Source organism: Malaclemys terrapin, chromosome 8 (genome assembly GCF_027887155.1).
Source record: "Malaclemys terrapin pileata isolate rMalTer1 chromosome 8, rMalTer1.hap1, whole genome shotgun sequence".
Lineage (NCBI taxonomy): Eukaryota > Metazoa > Chordata > Testudines > Emydidae > Malaclemys > Malaclemys terrapin.
In genome coordinates, this window is record NC_071512.1 from 95,060,207 (window position 1) to 95,082,389 (window position 22,183).

At 42.3% G+C, this 22,183-nt stretch overlaps 1 protein-coding gene across 2 annotated transcripts in view; it reads right to left on the reverse strand.

Moving 5' to 3' along the window:
* HOOK1 (hook microtubule tethering protein 1) overlaps window positions 1–15,142 on the reverse strand; it is a 59,373-nt gene extending 44,231 nt beyond the window's left edge. For both annotated transcript variants that reach the window (XM_054037962.1, XM_054037961.1), the window contains exons 1-2: window positions 15,060–15,142; window positions 2,306–2,391 (exon numbers count right to left, since the gene is read on the reverse strand). In XM_054037962.1, coding sequence (XP_053893937.1) covers window positions 2,306–2,391; window positions 15,060–15,110 — 137 coding nt within the window. In that variant the 5' untranslated portion in view covers window positions 15,111–15,142. The remainder of the gene's footprint in view (window positions 1–2,305; window positions 2,392–15,059) is intronic.
* Window positions 15,143–22,183: the final 7,041 nt, after the last annotated feature.

Here is a 22,183-nt window from a genome sequence, read left to right on the forward strand (position 1 = left end):
ATCTAAAATATTTCTTTATTGTGCATAGTTTTTGTGCTTTGTAACAGACAAAAAAAATCATGTTTATGTTTAGAATAAACAATTAAAAAAAAAATCTGAACTGACAAAAGCCAGCTACAGCAATTACAGTTAGAGTTAACATATTTATATACTTCTGCTATAACAATTTAATTAGTCAAAAGAATTAGGAAAGAAAAAGTTATTTGTTCTAGATTGTCATTTTACGTAACTTTTTGTATTTCTTTTTAGAGCCACTAATATAAAGCTGTCCCACTGAATGGATCTTGCTTTCATTAGGAGACATTTAGAGACTTTAAAGGACCACTCCATATGCATGCTATTAGTTTACCAATAGAACCTTTTAACAATATTGGAACAAGTTATTAAACAATCAATTTGTAAGCACATAGAGGATAACAGTGTTATAAGGAATAGCCAGCATGGGTTTGTCAAGAACAAATCATGCCAAACCAACCTAATTTCTTTCTTTGACAGGGTCACTGGCTTAGTGTAGAGGGGGAAACAGGATATATGATACATCTTGATTTTAATAAGGCTCTTGTCACAGTCTCACAAGTCGTTCTCATAAACAAACTAAGGAAATGTGGTTGAGATAAAACTCCTATAAAGTGGGTGAAGAACTGGTTGAGAGACTGTACTCAAAGAGCAGTTATCAATAGTTCGTTGTCAAACTGCGAGGATGTAGTTACTGCAGGAAGATGCTAATTAATCTCTGCTGACTGTGGTAGGTGCAGTTTGTTAACCCAGACAAGATACAGAGATAGGTGCTGCCCCTTTGGTCAGAGGATCTAGGCAAAACAGTCCTCAGGGAGCAACCCTAAGAGCAGCCAAACCCAAGGAGTAATTTTGGGCTTAAAGTTGTGTAACTTCACATTGAATCATTTTGTTACAGCCAAACCCTAAGAAGGTGGTTATCTTTGCCCTTATATAACATGCGCATACTATGATTTGGAGCATGCTGGGAAAAGCACCTGCTTACACTTATCAAATTGCAATCATCAAAGCTGTGTTTTAAAACAGGATATGGCTCCGCATTAAACCCTTCTTTTCTTATCTGAGCCAGTGGTAAAGAGACATAACACTATTTCAGTGACAGTCAGATGTTCTGATCTCGTGTCTGAACTGACTGAAGTTTCAAACAGTGGGCATGCCACCAAAGTGACATGTCCACTAGTGTTTAACTCCACTCTGCCACTCCAACCCCAATTCGCTGTTGAAATCTTAGCAGGACAGAAAAATATTTTCAATATCCCTCCCATTTTTTAAATAGGGGTTTTCCCATGACAGCTCCAATACTTGAACTATAAAAGCTCCAAATTACCCTTAAAACATAATGGTCAAGGAGTTGGGCAAAGCCAGTAGCAGTACTACACAAAGACATGTAGGTTGAATTTCCAGTTCCTCTCTCTAAAAGGAAAGTAGAGCAAGGACTCAAGCACTGATATCCATGAAAATGGTGTCAAAGAGAAATGATGATCTTGTACTCCTTGCACCATGAATACTGCTATTGGGAATTTAGGGATAGTTTATCCCAATTAATTAACTGAAAAAACAAAAACAATTCATGAAGACACAGACAGAAAAGAGAACAGTGATGATCCTAAAGTTTGTATTTCATATCATTTTTTCCACCATGAACAAGACACACCAAAGATTAGATGTATGCTCCCAAAACATTTTCCCATTAGACTATTCTGTAATAAGGAGACAAGATGGGTGCATTAGTATCTTTTATTGGACCAACTTCTGTTGATGAAAGAGACAAGCTTTCAAACTCCTAAAGAAGAGTTCTGTGGAGCTCAAAAGCTTGTCTCTTTCACCAACAGAAACTGGGCCAATAAAAGATATTAACTCACCCATCTTGACTCTCTCTTACCCTGAGACCAACACAACTACAACAATACTGCAAACATATTCTGTAATAAATCAAATTTCCATAGCAAATTAGTTCTGAACAATCTATGGGATATAAAGGAAAATCTGTGATTCAACTATGTTTATACTAAAAAAGCCAAACCAAAGGCTCTGAGGAGAAGAGAGTGGAGAAATTACTCCAAACCATCCACTCTATCGTGTTGTTGATATTCAGTCATAGTGACACTGTAAAGGCATCTTTTTCGCTCAATTATAACACCCGTATCATACAAGTTGAGATATGTAACATTTTCTAGAAAGATATACTTTGTTATTCTGCATATCTGGTACTTTGGAAAAAGAGTGTGAAACCTAAATAAGAATGTAGAATTATTTGATATATACTTTTTGAACTTAACTGTCAACTTACATTTGATGAAGTACCTGTGCCATTGCAACACCATTTGTCAAGTCTTGAACATCTTTGCAGGGTCCAGAGGTATTAAATGTCTGCAACTAAAGAAAGGCAAACAATATGTTTCCAGTTCAACATAGAAAGAGACAGGGAATTAGATGCAATTCTCTATTTTTCCTTAGTATGAACCTTTAGTAAAATGCCTCTTTATTTTAAGTAGCCTGGAACATCAAAATCTCTTTCACAAACTGAATAATTTGTAAACTAAGCCAATAAACTATTCCTGCTCAATACTTTGACAGAAAGGCAATTGCCAATATTGGTTTAAAATGTTCAAATATGCTGACCCACTGTTTTTCCATAGTCGTGATATTCCTATCTCTCATTGTAAACTCAACTTGTGAATTAACATCAATTTGAGAGACTGGTGTAACATTTACTTGTTTCTTAAATTAGGTGACAAAGCTTTCATTTTGGACATTTAAAGCCCTCATCAAAAATTTGCTTAAAAATAATAAAAAGGGAGGCATCAAGAGAAATATTCTAATTTCAAACAATCCCAATTCAATCCTTCATAATGTATATGTTAAATCACGTGTAGGCAACCTGTGGGACGCAAGCTTATTTTCAGTGGCACTCACACTACCTGGGGCCTGGCCACCAGTCCAGGGGGCTCTGCATCTTAATTTAATTTTAAATGAAGCTTCTTAAACATTTTAAAAACCTTATTTACTTTACATAAAACAATAGTTTAGTTATATATTATAGACTTATAGAAAGAGATCTTCTAAAAACGTTAAAATGTATTACTGGTACATGAAACCTTAAATTAGAGTGAATAAATGAACACTCGGCACACCACTTCTGAAAGGTTGCCGACCCCTGTGTTAAATATAAATGTCCACCTCCCTTAAGACTTCTAAGATTATTGGGAAAAAAGGTTATATAAAAACAGATGGAGATGTGTGCTTTTGGGTGGGGGAAAAAAAACGTACGGCTACAGAACAGTTATCGCATTCTTCAATCATTTTTAGTTGTTTTCATATTCTTAGAGTGTGCAAGTGTTGCATATTGGAAATATACTTGCTTGGAACATGGGAGACTCCAAAGTCATCCTTACATTTTGAACTAAAATTCACGAAACCCTTCTTTAACATATAATAGTACTTTGATGCTTTTACAAAAGAGCTGGAATACAAGACCAGGAGAAAGGTACATAACAGACAATGAACATTTGAATTTCCTAAAGGTTGTATATAAAGAAGCATTTCCCATTTAGTCTCTCATGGCTGGATACACAGTAACTATAATTTTATTTTTGTTCATATATTTCTATGTTAAGAATAAATATCACAGCCCCATATTCCATCTACCACCCTTCATCTCTCCTATGAAAACTGGTGTTATAGGAGCTGATAGGGGTAGATGGAAGTGTTAGGCAACCTAACACCTTCCATTATAAAAATGTCTTGAAACCTTTTAAGAAGCTCTAACACCTCCATTTTGAGTTTGCAACCTAATTAGAAATCTTTTAGTGTATTTTTGAATGAAATTACTATTTATATTACTGTAGTGCCTAGAGGCTTCAATTAGAATCAAGGTCCAATTGTGCTAAATGCTACACACACACACACAGTGACAGACAATCCCTGCCCCTAAGAGTTTACAATCTAAGGGCTCAATCGTTGCAAAGTCATGAGCCCAGGGTAAGGGACAGTCTTCTGTTATGCTCCACCAGGAGGAGCACAAAACATAAGAACATAAAAACAACCATACTGAGTCAGACCAAAAGACCATCTAGCCCACTATCCTGTCTTCCGACAGTGGCCAATGCCAGGGACTTTCAGAGGGAATTAACAGAACAGGTAATCACCAAGTGATCCATCCCCTGTTGCCCATTCCTAGCTTCTGGCCAACAGAGGCTAGGGACACCATCCCTACCCATCCTGGCTAATAGCCATTAATGGACCTATCCTCCATGAACTTATCTAGTTCTTTTTTGAACCCTGTTATAGTCTTCGCCTTCACAACATCCTCTGGCAAAGAATTCCACAGGTTAACTGCACTGTGTGAAGAAAGACTTCCCTTTGTTTGTTTGAAACCTGCTGCCTATTAATTTCATTTGGTGAGCCCTAGTTCTTATTCCTTATTTATTTTCTCCACACCAGTCATGATTTTATAGACCTCTACCATATCCCCCCTTAGTTAACTTTTTTCCAAGCCCAGAAGTCCCAGTTTTATTAATCTCGCCTCATATGGAAGCTGTTCCATGCCCCTAATCATTTTTGTTTCCCTTTTCTGTACCTTTTCCAATTTCAATATATGTTTTTGAGACACTGCGACCAGATCTGTATGCAGTCAAGATGTGGGTGTACCATGGATTTATATGAAGGCAATATGATATTTTCTGTCTTATTATCTATCCCTTTCTTCATGATTCCCAACATTCTGTTCACTTTTTTGACTGCCACTGCACATTGAGTGGATGTTTTCAGAGAACTATCCACAATGACTCCAAGATCTCTTTCTTGAGTGGTAACAGCTAATTTAGATCCCATCATTCTATATGTATAGTTGGGATTATGTTTTCTAATGTGCATTACTTTGCATATATTAACATTGAATTTTATCTGCCATTTTGTTGCCCAGTCACCCAGTTTTGTGAGGTCCCTTTGTAACTCTTCGCAGTCTGCTTTGGACTTACAAAACTGCTCAAGCAAGTTATCTGCAAATTTTGCCACCTCACTCTTTACCCCTTTTTCCAGATCATTTATGAATATGTTGAATGAGACTGGTCCCAGTACAGATCCCTGGGGGACACCACTATTTACCCCTCTACATTCTGAAAACTGTCCATTTATTCCTACCCTTTGTTTCCTATCTTTTAACCAGTTACTGATCCATGAAAGGACCTTCCCTCTTATTCCATGACAACTTACTTTGCTTAAGAGCCTTTAGTGAGGGACCTTGTCAAAGGCTTTCTGAAAATCTAAGTATACTCTATACACTGCATCACCCTTGTCCACATGCATGTTGGCCTCCCCAAAGAATTCTAGTAGATTGGCGAGGCATGATTTCCCTTTACAAAAACCATGTTGACTCTTCCCCAACAAATCATATGCATCTATGTGTCTGATAATTCTGTTCTTTACTACAGTTTCAACTAATGTGCCTGGTACTGAAGTTAGGCTTACTGGCTTGTAATTGCCGGGATCGCTTCTGGAGCCTTTTAAAAAAATTCCTAGAAGTTACAGGCCTACCTCCAACACGGAGAGTGAAGCCAGATACAGCACTGCAGTAGACATTTTTACATGCAAGGTCCAGGATACAGTAGCCAAGTGTTTGATCACCTGCTTTGTGGATTCTTGCTGTTGCTACAGATTCACAGACAACAATTCTGCTCCATGCTCTGATTGGCCTCTAGTTAATTTCTGAGTACAGTTTAAGGTGTTGATTTCAATTTATAAAGCCCTAAAATATGCAAGGTCCTGGTTACCTTGGAGACCTCTTTACAAATGATGAAGCCGTTTCAGGAAAGGATTATCAATGGTGGAATTTGCTTCTCCCATCCATTCTCCAAAGCATGGATTTGCCGGCCTTTGGATAATATTGATTCAGTCATCTGTTCTCCCACGATTTGGGTGATTATTTAAGCTGGGTTGGTGGGAGACCCTGTTTCAAGCTATGGAAGCATGAGACGACTGTTATGCATTATGTTTTATAAAGATTGTCCACGTGCCCAGAACATCAGATGTTGCATTTAAGTTGAAATAAGCAGGCAGAAAAAGGGCCAAGCACAAAGAGGACATAATTGGAGTGTTTTATATTAAGATGTGTTTCTTATCCTACATTACAATAGGTAGGTAAGCAAAAAGTCAGTAATCCCTGGTAGCATAAAAGGTAAGTTAGAGGAAGCAGCCCTAGAACAGTTGTGGACTAGTCTCAGCTTGTAACAGAGCAGCCCTCAACACACAGCAGCCCAACATAAGGATGGGCTTAGAAGCCTAAGGATCACACTCGGGCAAATCTGAGTTCAGACCTCCAGTGCCATTATACTGGGAGAATAAAATTTTCAGTTTATGGGCATTCAGACCTAAAGATTGCTATGCACATCAATGTGCCATACCACTTTACTTCTATAAACATCTTCAGCCCTTGTTTAACCAAGTAAATAAGGCCTTTATGAGCCTTCTGACATGTAGTGCTACTTTATACATGCTGGTATCTCCTGGAATAGAAGCAACTAATTAGGATTAAAAGGAAAGAAGCGCTCGCCAGAAAGAACTTGCTCTCTGTTCTTCTTTGTTGTCCAGGGTCACTTTTTGATAGCTGTGAGGAACATAGGCAACCAAGATAAGCTGTTTATGTTATTATGAGGCTATGCTCACTTTTGCCTGAGAACTTTTTTTGTGTGCTTGCTAAGTATATCTTTGTCATTTGATTTACTTCTAGGTATGCTAATATACATTTAGTTTGGTTTAAGAGCAGCCTAGTGAGGAGCCTACTTCTGTTAGTCTTTAAGGTGCCACCGGACTCCTTGCTATTTTTGTGGATACAGACGAACACGGCTACCCCTCTCATACTTGGTACTTCTGCAGTGTGTTTTTAAACTCATCATTGCAGGTAATGGCAATATGAAAGCAAATAGCAAGTGGTTTATATATATATAATACAGGTCTGAACAATTTTCATAGATTTACAGGCTGATTTTGGACCTCTGAAGACAATGGAGGTTTGCAACTGACTTCCGTGGAAGCAGGATCCATTACTTGCAGTAGAATCATTTACAGAAAAGTGACATGAACTTTGCTAAACTGACACAATGAAGAGAAATATATCCCAGGAAAATACTATCCCTTACCCCATAGCCTACAGAAGTCAAAGGCACTGCAAAGGACCGGGCCATGATTCCCCCAGTGCAGTGTAGGGCTGCCACAAGTACTGCAGTCCATAGGCAATCTCTGACAGGCTGCTGCAAGTTAAAGCATGCAGGAACAGCTTTAACTGGACCTGGGGCCCATTTCAGCACCCAGTATAGCCCAGAATCCAGTTTAAATCACCTTTGCTCTCCACCCCATTGGGTGGGGCAAACACTTTCTGCCTTAGAAGCACAACTATTAAGCTGATGCATTGCATATGCTTTGAAGGGTGTAGTACACATCTTACGACATAATTCTTAATGTGATTTCTCCTAAGATATTGCATGTTCAGTCACCAAATAGCTATACATTTTAAAAGTAGGACCATACACATATATAGTTGTCAGATAGGTTTCTATGCTTAGATGGAGGATCCAGGCTGGAGGCTCTCCCGCTGCTACCATGGCTAAATAAGCTATGAAGACAGGTTCTGCCTCCAAAGAGATTTTGAATAGAAATGTTTACAGATTTTTTACAAGTGGGAGGAAAGAAAAGATCATGGTCCAAACTAACATTATTCAGCCACTCATGGAGAGGAAGTCAACACTAAGAATGTTTACCACTGCCAAATGGCTGAAACTATAAGTACAGTAACTCCTCATTTAACATTGTCCCACTCAATGTTGTTTCAATGTTACATCCCTGCTCAATTAGGGAACATGCTCGTTTAAAGTTGTGCAATGCTCCCTTATAACGTTGTTTGGTTGCATGCTTGTAAGATTCTGTGGAACAGCAGCGACTTTACAAAGGAGCATTGCACAAGTTCTGCTTCTCTGCCTCTTCCCCCTCCCTCCCAGCGCTTCCCGCACAGCCAAACAGTTGTTTGGTGGGGCTTAGGACTTTCTGGGAGGGAGGGACAGGAGCGGGGAAGCGCTGTGTCTCCGCTCCTCCCCCTCCCTCCCAGAAAGTCCTAAGTGCCGCCAAACAACTGTTTGGCAGCACTTAGGACTTTGGAGGGGGGAGGGATGTGGTGTGCTCCGGAGAGGAGGTGGAGTGGGGGTGGGAAGAGGTGGGCCTGGAGTGGAGCAGGGACAGGAAGAGGTGGGCCTGGAGCATTCCTGGCAAAATCCGAGCCTGTTCTCTGGGGGCTGGTCCACACTAACCCCCCACTTCGAACTAAGATACGCAACTTCAGCTACGTTATTCACATAGCTGAAGTCGAACTATCTTAGTTTGAACTCACCGCAGGTCCACACGCGGCAGGCAGGCTCCCCCGTCGACTCCGCGTACTCCTCTCGTGGAGCAGGAGTACCGGCGTCGACGGTGAGCACCTCCGGGATCGATTTATCGCGTCTAGACAAGATGCGATAAATCGATCCCAGAAGATCGATTGCTTACTGCCGGACCCGGAGGTAAGTATAGACGTACCCTGGGGAAGCTGCCGCCGCTGCTGCAAAGGTGCTTCCTAGTTAGCGTCCTTGCCTGCAGCGGGCTGTGCCTGTGTGGGGTAAGCCAGGGGCACTTCCCAACCACAGTACAGTACTGTACAGTATACAGTATAATGACTTTTGTCTGCCCCCAAAAAATTTCCTTGGAACCTAACCCCCCGCATTTACATTAAATCTTATGGGACAATTGGATTCGTTTAACATTGTTTCACTTAAAGTTGTATTTTTCAGGAATATAACTACAATGTTAAGTGAGGAGTTACTGTACAGAATACCTTAAATAAGGATTTCTTCCCCAGAGGCAGCCATTCAACATTCTATAATGCAGAATATATCTGCATCTTCCCCTGGGTCTGTGGGAGACCAAATAAGATTTTAAGATTGCAACTTCCATATATTCTAAATAAATCTCTTGACGATAATTAAAAAAACAACAACAGATAGCTTGAATATGGTGATCAATCTCATCTGCCGGAGTTATTCCAGACCTGCAATACTATCTACTAGAACTTGAGAGGATGAAATAGCTCCTCTAGATATCCAAACCTTTTTTCCTCCTTTGCTTATAAAGGGTAGTAGAAGCACTCAAAGGCTTGGCTACGAGCAGGGCCGACTCCAGGCACCAGCTTCTCAAGCAGGTGCTTGGGGCGGCCATTCTGGACAGGGGCGGCAGTTCCAGGTATTCGGCGGCAATTCGGCGGAGGGTCCGTCACTCCGCCTGGGAGTGAAGGACCTCCCACCGAATTGCCGCCGCAGATCGCGATCGCGGCTTTTTTTTTTTTTTTTGGTTTGGCTGCTTGGGGCGGCCAAAACCCTGGAGCCGGCCCTGGCTACGAGCTATTTCCTTAGGTACTTACTGTCTCAAGGACATACAACTTTGGGATCACAAGAGTTAAGTTTTGTATGTTTTGCTTGAGAAAGCCTTCTAAAAGACATTATAAGAAGTGTACTTACTGAACAGAGGGGAAAAAAAAGTTTCCTGTCAACATAACTAGGAAAGTAGGTTACTGACTATGGGCGTGATCCTGAGTGCTTGACTTCAGTGTGAGGTAAACACACTAATGCTTAACTTTAGGCACATAAGCTGTCCCACTGAGACAATGGAACTACACATGTGCTTGAAGTTAAGTTTGTGCCTTTGCAGGACAGAGGCATAATTAATGCTTGAACATCTTAAAGACATGTCAGTGCATTGGATGTATGTATTTGTCATGTTATAAAAAAAATAGTCAAATGCTGCTCTGTTATCCTGGTGTAAGTCTAAAGTAATTCTATGTAAAAGCATAATTTGGCCACATGCTTCCTCTGATATAAAGCACAATGCTAAAGGAAATTCAAGAGAAGGAACTGCTTTAGTATGTTAAGAATCTACGTATACACTATTGTTCCAGGCACTTAAATATCTAAGACACTGACACAGGTGTCCATGACACAAGCCTACTCTAAAGATAGCTTCCCCCTGACTGTTGCTGCAGGTATTATTTCCATTCTTATCTAAATGGAAAGTATTGTGGTTTCCCTAATATGAAGGGAATAAAGGCTCTCTTTCTGGGGGGACAATTCAGAAAATCTAAGTTTGACGACTAGTGTGGAAGTAATAGTGTTAGACAACAGAAGTTCAGTTTCTCCTGGGCACTTATAAATATATTTTTGTTAATTTGAGTAAGCTAACTTTTTAATATTTGAAAATACAGTATTCCATGACACAGCAGACTGAAGAACACACTAATTCGGTGATGCCTTTGAAATATTAAAAAGGCATCCAATATGTACAAATATTAGTTAACACTTGTAATTCACATTTTCCCCTCCCCCAATGGAGGATATGTATTTATGCTACAGGGATTGCATCAATAAAAATGCATAACCAAAAGGAAGCTTATGCATAAGGTGAACATCCCTTTGTAATACTAATGATAATACAAACCACTTGAGCTTCTCTCTCATGACTACCCAGAATAATTGAAACCACTTAATATTATAGATAATTATAGCTCGTAGGTCTCTAACTATTCCTTTCAATACAAAGCATCTTCTCCCCACCCCACTGCTATTTTGGAAGTGAATTATATATTAAACATAGTTATGGAAAATTAAAGTTGCATAGACTGTAGCAGCATATGGCTATTAATACCATTAAGCGTTCACTAACTTATGAGTTACATCAGTGAAATAAGATATTAGACCAGAAAAACAAAACAAATATAACAAACAACAACAATACATATATGGCAATACATACACGCTGCAATAGCAACACACAAACAATATGAACATACGGGGCCTGATTCTCATTTTCACTAAGGCCCCTTTACATTGCTCTAACAGTTTAAAGGGACCTTTATGTGGAAATAAATTATAATTACATTCACTTTATGATCCCTTTCCATGATTAGATCTGTATAAACAGCCAAGGTATACATGAGAGTTAGGCCCATAATGTCTTAAAGCAGCACTAATAAAAATCAGTTAGACACACCCATTTCCACACTCAGAAAAAATGCTGGAATTTGGATATATGCTATGGCGAGCCTTAGGGTAGGCTATTTTTATTTGTATATTAATGGAAAAAATTAAAAAACCCTGAAACCATGATAAGATGAAGGAAAGGGAGACCGAGAAAAGATACAGAATTTCATTTTTGTACAACATGTTGAACATGTAAAACACTAGGCGGGTACTAGCAGAAAAAAATGGAGTGAAGAAAAAAGCATGAAGTTATTTTTAAACTATTATGTAAGACTCTGAATTCCATGACCCGGTAATAAAACATACCTATATATTTACAAATACTTTACTCCGTATATGCATGCACACAGTTTGAATTTGTTGGAGGAGTAAAAAATGGGGTTCCCCTTCCTATAAGTACTGCTAAACCGTCTCTATCTTGGTTATTTTTTTATCCCTGCATTTCTAAATTACTTCTAAAGAGTGATTAATTCCCCTCCCCCATTCCCATTTGGCACCCACCAACTGGCTAGTATTTCCAAAGAAACATTCTGGACCAGATAGCCCTGGTATAACCTTACACTGGCTTTATATAATTCCTACTGCAAGACTCTCAGTATTTGGTACAATACAGTTCCACCAAAAATCTTTTGACAAAGCCACTTTGAACCTGCAAGTCCTGAACTACAGAGACAAGAAATCAGCCAAAATATGAGCAAAACCGAAGGGGAATGTTCAATTTCGATTAATCAAATTGTTTGTCGCACATGCTGCCCTGCACATTTTGAAGAGTTTGAGAATCACTGTACTAAATATTTTAAGATCTGACATTTTTGCTTTTGTCAATTGAAGTCTGCACTTTAAGTGTTAATTGGGTCTAAGTTTCCTTTTATTGTTTTTTGTTAATAATTTAACAGGCTTCCAAACCAAAGCTAATGCTGAAAAAATAATGATCAGACTCACAGGATATTGGTATTGAGAATGGTCAAACCTGCCCACTGCTCCAAAACCATTGTTATTGCAACGATGACTTGTTGGTTACAAGAAATGTCACTTGGTTCTTATGCAAATTATAACATAATAGCAATTTTTCTACCTATAAAAAATTTAAGTTCCAGTGCTTCCTGAATTTGGGGGGGGGGGGGGGGAGTGGTAGTGGTAGATGTAGTATATCTTTACTTTAGTAAGGCTTTTTATACCGTCTCCTATGACTTTCTCATAAATAAATTAAGGAAATACAACCCAGATGGAGCAACTATAAGGTGAGTGCATAACTGGTTGGAAAACTGGTAGTTCTCAGTGGTTAACAGTCAACCTGGAAGGGCATATCGCATGGGATTCTGCAGGGATCAAGTCTGGGGCTGGTTCTGTTCAATATTTTTATCAATGATTTAGATAATGGTCAACAGAGTACACATATAAAGTTTGCAGACAATAGCAAGCTGGGAGGGGTTGCAAGTGCTTTAGAGGGTAAGATTAAAATTCAAAATGATCTGGACAAACTGGAGAAGTGGTTTGAAGTAAATAGGATGATATTCAACAAGGACAAATGCAAAATACTCCACTTAGGAAGGAACACGCAGTTGCACACATACAAAATCGGAAATGACTGCCTAGGAAGGTGTACTGCAGAAAGGGATCTTGGGGCCATCGCGGATCACAAGCTAAATGAGAGCCAACAGTGTAACACTGTTGCAAAAAAAGCAAACATCATTCTCGGATGTATTAGCAGGAGTGTTGTAAACAAGACATGAGACGTAATTCTTCCGCTCTACTCACGCTGATTAGGCCTCAACTGGAGTATTATGTCTAATTCTGGGTGCCCCATTTAAGGAAAGATGTGGACAAATTGGAGAAAGTCCAGAGAAGAGCAACAAAAATGATTAAAGGTCTAGAAAATATGACCTATGAGGGAAGACTGAAAAAATTGGGTTTGTTTAGTCTAGAGAAGAGAAGACTGAGAAGGGACATGATAACAGTTTTCAAGTACATAAAAGGCTGTTTGTTACAAGGAAAAGGGAGAAAAATTGTTCTCCTTAACCTCTGAGGATAGGACAAGAAGCAATGGGCTTAAATTACAGCAAGCACAGTTTAGATTGTACATTAGAAAAAATTTCCTGTCAGGATGGTTAAGCACTGGAATAAATTGCTTCGGGAGTTTGTGGAATCTCCATCATTGGAGATTTTTAAGAGCTGGTTAGACAAACACCTGTCAGGGATGGTCTAGATAATACTTAGTCCTGCCATGGGTGAACAGGACTGGAGTAGATGACCTCTCAAAGTCCCTTCCAGTCCTACAAGTCTATGATTCTAAGATTTCCCTGCCCAATCTCTTACAGCCTTGGTTATTAGGTCAGAGGTGTAAGCATTAGCAGTATTTTCCCTTTGCATATTGAAAGGGCACAAAAACACTCCTGTAAACCATGATTCTTACTGATGCATAATTCAGAGGTCTGCAGTCTCTTACCATAATCAGGAAGCCGGTAAAAGAACATATCAAGTCTGATTTCTATTTCTTTCCACTGAATAGTTAGAGAAAATTAAAAATATTATCTCTCTCACACACACATTATAAAGTATAAATTACTATTTTTTTAAAATTAACATGACTCTGCACAGGTATTATTTCAAGACACTGGCCAAAGAGGTTTTTTGTTTGTTTGTTTGTTTTTTAATGGCATGCACAAAACCACTGGCATTTTAGACAAGACTGTTGCAGATCTCTGACAACTTAAATGATGAGGCAGACTTGACATAAGTCACACTCAGCTGTGGAGAGAAACTTAAAAGAGAGGAGCAGATTAAAGAGAGAGAAGGAGAATTAATTTTAAACAGTGTCTCTCCTCATCTGGGGTGCAAAATGTTTATATGTTTAAGAGGTATATTTACAATCTCCATTTTTTTAAACATAAAACTTCCTCCTGTGGGACTTTATTTTAGAAGCAGCTATAGTTATAAATGTTTAGTCAAACACGGAACTGCATAGCCTTTCATCAGAGGGCGAGAGATTGCTTTAAAGTGAACCTGAGAATGAAGGTGTCATTCTCCTTGTGACAGAGACACTTGGCGCAGGTCAGCCTCTTTGATCACACCCTCATAAGCTGGACTGTGGTCTGCGGTTGTAAGAGGTGGAAAGGAACCCCCTCCCCTCAAAAAAAATAAAAAATAAAAAGCAAATACAAGATTCTGGATGCCACAGATCAAGAGAGTCTGGAGTTAAAACCAAACCTCAAAGCAGGTTAAAGCATGAGAGAAGAGCTTAATGCTTCCGGAATGCTGGTAAAGGTAAATTTCACTCTTTGTGGATTTAAAATCGCAGTGTGAAACTAACACAATATTGAATGATGATGGGGACACTAACCAGGTTTGGGGGTTTGCCTCAGATCTAAAGACTAAATCAGAACTAGCTCTGTCCAGGTACTCCCAGCTTCTGTCACATTACAAAAAAAACCACACCGTCATAAGCAAGAATTCAACCGGTTGTTTGTGTAGGCGGCGTGGATGCACTATATAGGGTGTGTGAGCTATGTAAGCTGAGAGGATATTACACAGGGCGTGAGGGGAAGGAGGCATTGCGTAGGAGGGAGAGAGATAATAAAGGGGGCAGTTTAAAAAGACACCCTCCTGCAAACCCCGAGGAGAGGAGAGGGGACAAGACCCACTCGTGACAGATACAAGCCACGCTGCTAATGTAGCGAACGCCACAGCGACGGGCACGGACATTATAGCGGGGGGAGGGAGGCATTATACAAGATAGGAGCCCACGGGCGAGGGGCAAGGATACAGCGCGGGACCGCGGTCCAGGGGCACTAACTGGGATGCGGTGTTAACCGGGCACGGGGATGAACACAGGGGGCAGGTGCACAGGCTGGTGACGGTAACAAGGGGCGTTATGCGGGGCGCAGGGGGAGGTTACGGGGATCGCTTATACAGGATAGCGGGCAGCGCGCTGACAGGATAGAGCCCCCGCCCGCCCCAAGAGGGGTCAGGCCGCCCCGCCCCGCGCGCACTCACCCAGAGCATGAGGCTGTCGCAGAGCACCAGCTCGCTGGGCTTCGCCTCCATGGCGGCGGCGGCGGCGGCCTGCTCCTCTGAGCGCTGGCCGGCTCCTCTCTCAGGAGCGCTACGTATCCAGCTCAATTCACTAATCTCACTTACGCCCAAAACAATGCGCAGTTTACGTGACAACACCTCCTCCCCCACGCTGCAGCGCCACTGTCACATAACCACTCCCGCCCACTGTCCTGGGCCTTGATTGACATGGGAGTCCTCCAATCACTGCAAGGGAAGGAGGAGAGGCCTCCAAGCGCCTCGCCCACCACGCATTTGCACCAATCAGGGAACCCAGAGGCGGGGAAGGTTCGGCCGGGGCGCGAGCGCTGATCGAGGTCGCGCAAGGGAGGCCGGGAGAGCTGCTGGCTGGGGCTCTAAGAGCGGGTGGGCGGCGAGTCTAAGCGGGAGATTCTCCTTCATGTGAAACAACCACCCCGTCGGAGCGCCCCAGCGCGCGCACCACCCCGGCCTCCTGCTGTAGCCACCGCCCAGCCCTCCCCCTCCTCAGTCACTGCCGCCACCGCCACAGCACCCCAGCCCCCTCTGCCTCTCCGTCTCCTCAACCGCCACCCAGCCCCTTGGCCACTGCCGCAGCCACCAATCACCCACCACCGTCAGTCTGTGGCCCCGGCCCCATCAGCACCTCCTACTAGCCTCCATCACCACTGCAGCCCCAGCATCAGGGCCCCCAGCCCATCAGTCGCCACTGCACCTCCAACCTGTCATTGCCACTACCCTGTGCACACCCCTCCACCTCTTCACCAGCACCAGGCCCCTCGGAGCCACTAGCCCCTACCGCCTCTGCCACCTCATCCACATGCCCTCAGCCTACACTGCTTCGTCCTCTCATCTCCACCCACTCTGCCACTGCCCCCGCACAAAACTGTTTCCCAGCATTAACTATAAAGTAATAATTGTTATAACCTGGCCCGGTACCACTCTGTATGGTCAGCAGTCTGTTGTGGGTGAAACCAGTTGCTTGGTCGCCCGTGCTTTGTCTTGAATGATCCCTTAGAATATGTGGTAACTAGTTATGATCATTTATTTTTTGATCTTAGCTGTGACACTCTGAATACTTTCTCCAGACCTGAGGAAGAGCTCTGTGTAGCTCAAAAGCTTGTCTCTCTCAACAACACAAGTTGGTCCATCTTTACCCATCTCATCTCTCTCTAAAGGTTCATCGAACATTATTCCCAATTTACAGGTTGGGATAGGGAGGCACAGGGAAGCCAAGGCCCACATTCTCTAAAAGTGGCCACTGATTTTGGGTGCCAACTCGGAGACTGTTGGACATGATTTTCAGAAGCGCTAAGGTTCCTACAATTCCAGTTGATGTCCGTGGGAGCTGTATATATTCAGCATCTCTGAAAATGAGGTCATAAGTGTCTCAATTGGGACAACCAAAAATCAGATGTCAAACTTTACAACTGTCCAAAATGACTTGTCTACGGTCATGTAGCAAGTAAGTGGCAGAACAAGGAAATAGAAACCACATCTGTATCTTATCCACTGGACCACACTGTCTTCCACTATACTGTGAACAGAAAATTGGGATATACTTAATTAAAAGCTGAGTCAGGCTGACATAGTTGGAATTTTTAAGAATGAGTGGTGTTACTATCAGGAAACAGCACCTTTCGGGTGTGGTACAGTCTGGGTGGTACAGTGCAAAAGCCTTGCCCATTGTAACTTAGTTGCAGCAAGGAATAGAATAGACAGTAGCCTGCAACAAGGAAATCTCATGTTGTGGTAACTTAATTAATTTTTTCTGTTGATGTTTCTTGTTCTAATGAAAATATTTTTAGTTAATTGAAGGCATGATTGGCTTCTTTGGATCCGGACATAACAGACTAAAGACTGGATATTACGTCTTAGTGGTACAACAATAGTTAAGGTTTTGTTGAGTTGGTATAATTGTTTTAGCAGCAAATAGAAGATTTTCTCAAAATGTAATACAAAATTTGCTTCTTAAGTATTGTTGGAAAAATTCCATACTTGAAGGAGTAAATATAGATGAATTACTCTAGTTAAGTCTAATATTGTTTCTTATTTCCCCCAAACAGTGCAGGGAGGTCTGAGGATAGTTACAGAGCTCTCATCTCTTTTTCATTCTGGATTGTCATTTTTTCCTCTTACTTTCTTGAATGTCTATAATCAAGTACTCAGCATCACTGTATAGCCCAGAGGACAGATACCTTATCTTCTTCAGCGGTTGGTGTTAATGCTACTCCAAAGACTGTCAGTTTGTAGGGTCTCAAGGGTGACACAATCTGTTCACTTTCTCGTTGCCCACAGAGAATGTTCTCTGACAGAGTTTGGAGAGGAGAAGAATTGAATTTCTACTCTTGAACTCAAGACTCCTCTCCACATGGTAATAGCTGGTGCAACCAGCCATGTCACCACAGAGAGCTGTATAATAACTGCCCATACAGATTTCAAAATAACCTGGGACTACATACTTTTTGGGCACACATAGATATATAAAATTTAGGAGCTATTGATTTTTTTTTTTGTTTGTTTCAATGAACAGGTATAAGGAGGATGTATTCACTCCCCATGACCTTAGCTATGATTTTTTTCCATAGGAATATAGGCATTGCCATCTCCCACAGTCTCTTATACTGTTTACCATTTAATTATGTGTCAGTTGGTTCTATTGTATTACACATAGGTTCTTATAGTGCCCTCATCATCATAATATCTGAACAGGAGTACTTGTGGCACCTTAGAGACTAACAAATTTATTAGATGCATCCGAAGAAGTGGGCTGTAGTCCACGAAAGCTTATGCTCTAATAAATTTGTTAGTCTCTAAGGTGCCACAAGTACTCCTGTTCTTCTTTTTGTGGATACAGACTAACACGGCTGTTACTCTGAAACTTGTCATAATATCTGAGTGCCTTTCAATAGTGCTTTAGAGGTACAGCTACACTCCAACCTCCCACCCTGCAGTAGCAAGTCTCAGAGCCAGGGTTAACTGACTCAGGCTTGTGCTATGGTTTGGCAGTGTAGCCATTCCCGCTCAGGCTGGAGCCTGGGCTCTAAAACCCAGGAAGGGAGGAGAATCTCAGAGCCTGGGCTTCAACTTGAGTGGGATTGTCCACACTGCTATTTTTAGCCCAGTAGGGTGAGCCCTGTGAGCCTGAGTCAATTGGCCTGGGCTCTGAGATTCGCTGTTTTTTTATGCAGTTTAGACATACCCTAAATGACTTGACTAACAGCTGTGATATATAGTTTGTTCTTTCTTTCATCTGTAGTCAAGGGAGAATTGTGTGTACTGCAGTGTTTTGTTTTTGTAATTTTTTAAGATGTACAAGTTTCTATGTGTTTATATTAGAGAAGGCAAGGTTGAAGAAGAGTGCCTTGCACTTGTAGGTGATGTTTGTGATAGAAGTTCATTCGGCAGTCTCTGCATGATCCCTGAGAAAGCTTTATCTCCTGCCCAGACAAGCTTTATATACTTATGATAGATTTCAGAGTAGCAGCTAAATGTGTTAGTCTCTAAGGTGCCACAAGTACTTATGATAGAACGTTCCATTGTACCTATAGAGCGGAGGTGTCAACTACAGTCCTAATCTTAGAGCTTTAGGCCATCAATTAGATATGCGAGACCTGGTCCATTGAGCACCTTTAAGATAAGGACTGAGACTTCGAACTTTACTCTATATACTTTACTCTGAAGGAAGCCAATCTGGAGAGGGGAAGACAGATCTGCAGAGGCTCACTGTACTGCAGCATTCTGTACTAGTTGAAGTTTCCTAAGGGTTGATGGCTTCATGCCCAGGTATATTGCATTGCTGTAGTCCAGATGGGAGGGTGATGAAAGCATCTGTAATCAAGGACAGGTCATTGACTGCCAGGATAAAACAGAGGGTATGTCTGTACTAGAGCTGAAGGTGTAATTTCTAGTTCAAATAGACAAATCCACAATAGGACTGATCAAGCTAGTGTGCTAAAAATAGACGTGTAGTACAAGCAGTAGGACAGGCTAGCTGCCCAAAGTATGAGTCTTCATTAAACATTAAATATGTATACAGATGTGGAAATCCACAGATATAAAGCGCATATCTGCAGATTTGCAGGGCTCTCCTAACAATGAGCGAGACCAGCAGGGCCATGGTCAGTGACCGGGTCAGGAACCGCAGTGGTGAAAGCAGCAGCATGTCAGGCTGCTGCTCGCAGGAGCCAGCGCCCAACCTAGGCAGCTCCTTCAGCGTGACTGTACTGCCCCCAGCCCTGCACATTGGGGCAGGCACCAGGCTCACCAGCAGCTGTCCCTGGGCATCTGCATATTGCTCATTCTGACTAGTTCACCTATTGGCTGCACATGAATATTGAATAGGACAGGACAGAGAATAGATTCTTGCAGGACTCCACACATAAGAGGTTTTGTAATGGTGGTGGTGCAGTTTCCCATCACTGCTCTTTTGGTGTTTCCCTCCAAACACTTCAGCGCATTCCCTGGGATCCCTGTCATCTCTCCCGGCCAGGACAACAGTAGCTTGTGGTCAACAGTGGTGACTGCTGAAGAGAGGTCCAGGAGGATGAGCATGGACGTCTGCCTTCCTTGCACTGACAGCAGGAAATTACCGAGCAGAACCACTAAAACTGTTTCTGTCCCATGTCCTGGCCTGATTCCAGATGGTACTGGATTTAGGATATTAATTTTTAATTAGTTGACATGGTTCATAGTTTTGGAGTTCCCAGTAGTGTTTGGTACCTGGTAATTACCCTTCTGGGGGCAAAAGAGGGGCATCAATGATTGCTATTATTAATTATTACTTTACAGAACACAAAGGCATGTCAGGCACTTTATAAAAGAAGTCATAGTCCTTGACCCAAATAACTTACATTTTAAACTATCCTTGATGCAATAACTGAGGAGGCCAGACTGTAGGCAGGGAATGGGACAGGAAAGGAAGAGGGTTACCGCAATATAACTACAAGATTACTCAGTTTAAGGCACTTTGATCATTTAAAAAAGTATACAAATAAAATAATTAAAATAACTAACTCACTTAAGGGAAGCATTGCAAAAGTAGGGAGTTTTCAAGAGCTACTTTTCAACGAGGGGAGGGCAGTAGCTTGTCAGATCAGAATAGAAAGGGCTTTCCATCTACAGTAAGGCAGCATGAAGAAAGGCAGAGAAGGGCTTGTGGTAGAAGATGAATGGGGCCTCGCTGGTGGAGTAGAGGAGGTGAGGGAATAATGTGATGAGACAAGATCAGTTATGTAGAAAGGAACCTAGTTATATAGGGCTTTGAAGATGAGGACAAGTTTAAATTTGATCTGATCAATCCTGGAAAGGGGGAAGAAGTACTAGAGCATGGTTCTCAAACTGTGGGTCAGGACCCCAAAATGGGTCGCAACCCCATTTTAATGGGGTCGCCAGGGCTAGCTTAGACTTTCTGGGGCCCAGGGGCTTAAGCCAAAGCCCGAGCCCCACTGTCTGGGGCCAAAGCTGAAGCCCAGGACCAAAGCCAAAGCCCAAGGACTTCAGCCTGGGGTGGTGGGGCTCAGGTTATAGGCCGCCTGCCTGGGGCTGAACCGCTGTACTAGAGTATAGAGCAGGGATGGGCAAACTTTTTGGCCCAAGGGCCACATCTGGTATGGGAATTGTATGGGGGGCCATGAATGTTCACGAAATGGGGTTTGGAGTGCGGGAGGTGGTGCTGGCTCTGTGGTGGGTCCAGAAATGAGTTCAGTGTGTGGGAGGCGGCTCCGGGCTGGGACAGAGGGTTGGGGTGTGGGGGGAAGAGCTCCAGCTAGGGGTGTGGGCTCTGGTGTGGGGCTGGGATGAGGGTTTGGAGGGGCAGGAGGGGGATCAGGGCTGGGGCAAGGAGTTGGGACATGGGAGGGGGTCAGGGATGCAGGCTCCGGGTGGCACTTACATCAAGCAGCTCCCAGAAGCAGTGGCTTGTCCCCCCTCCTACGCGGAGATGTGGCCAGGGAGCTCTGCATGCCACCCCCTCTGCAGATGCCGCCCCCGCAGCTCCCTGTTTTCCGGCCAATGGGAGCTGCGGGGGCGGCGCTTGGGGTGGGGACAGCATGCGGATCTCCTTGGCTGCCCATATGTTTTGGAGCCAAAGGGGAGACAAGCCTCTTCTTCTGGGAGCCGCACGGAGCCATAGTATGTGCGGAGCGGGGCAAGCCCCCGACCCTGCTCCCTGACTGGAGTGCCAGCGCGGGACAAGCCCCAGACCCTCGAGGGCCGGATTAAAATGTCTGAAGGGCTGGATGCAGCCCCCTGGCTGTAGTTTGCTCACCGCTGGCATAGAGGGAAAGCTGGAAATTACACCTCTTAACATTATACCCAACCAGAGTGTCACAGTGTGTATGTTGGGAGAAGGGGAGCAAGTATGGGGGGGTTGCTGTTAGGAGGGGAGAGGAGGTGAAATGTGTAAATAATGAGACACAGCACTTTAACACTTTTCAATGTACATAAAATGATTTTGCCTTTCATGAACTATATTGAAAATGATTAACAGTATAAGTAATGTTTCAAAATGTTGAAACAGCTTAATCTCTCTGATTTTGTTGATTTTTTCCCCTCCTCTTCCATTCTATACATACATTTTTCTTCAGTATTTTTTCTAAAATGCTTAGCTTTTCAATGTTTTAGTTTATTTTTCTTTAGTTCCTGTCTTCCCTTCTCTTACAGATTATAGATTTGTTCCTTCTGTGATTCTGTTTTTCCCTTGTATTTATTTTGTTCCTCATCCTCTGTCACAGTCCTTGTTTTAAGTATTTTTTCCTTTATCTCTTTTAAGATTTGTTCTCCTTTGTAATTATTTTCAGTCTTTTAGCTAATTTCGCCACGTCCCCCTTTCTATATGCTCACCACTCTATTTTCTTCTCTGTCATTCTACGTCCATTCATTTTCCCTTGCCATAAGTGTAACGTGCTGGTATCTGTTTTTTCTTAACCACTTTTGCTCTTACTGAAACTTTCTTTCCACCCATCTCTCCCGCCAGCTTCCAGATTTTACCTCTCACTCTGCCCAGGTCAGCCCTTGGTAGGGTGACCAGACAGCAAACGTGAAAAATCGGAACGGGGGTGGGGGGTAATAGGAGCCTATATAAGAAA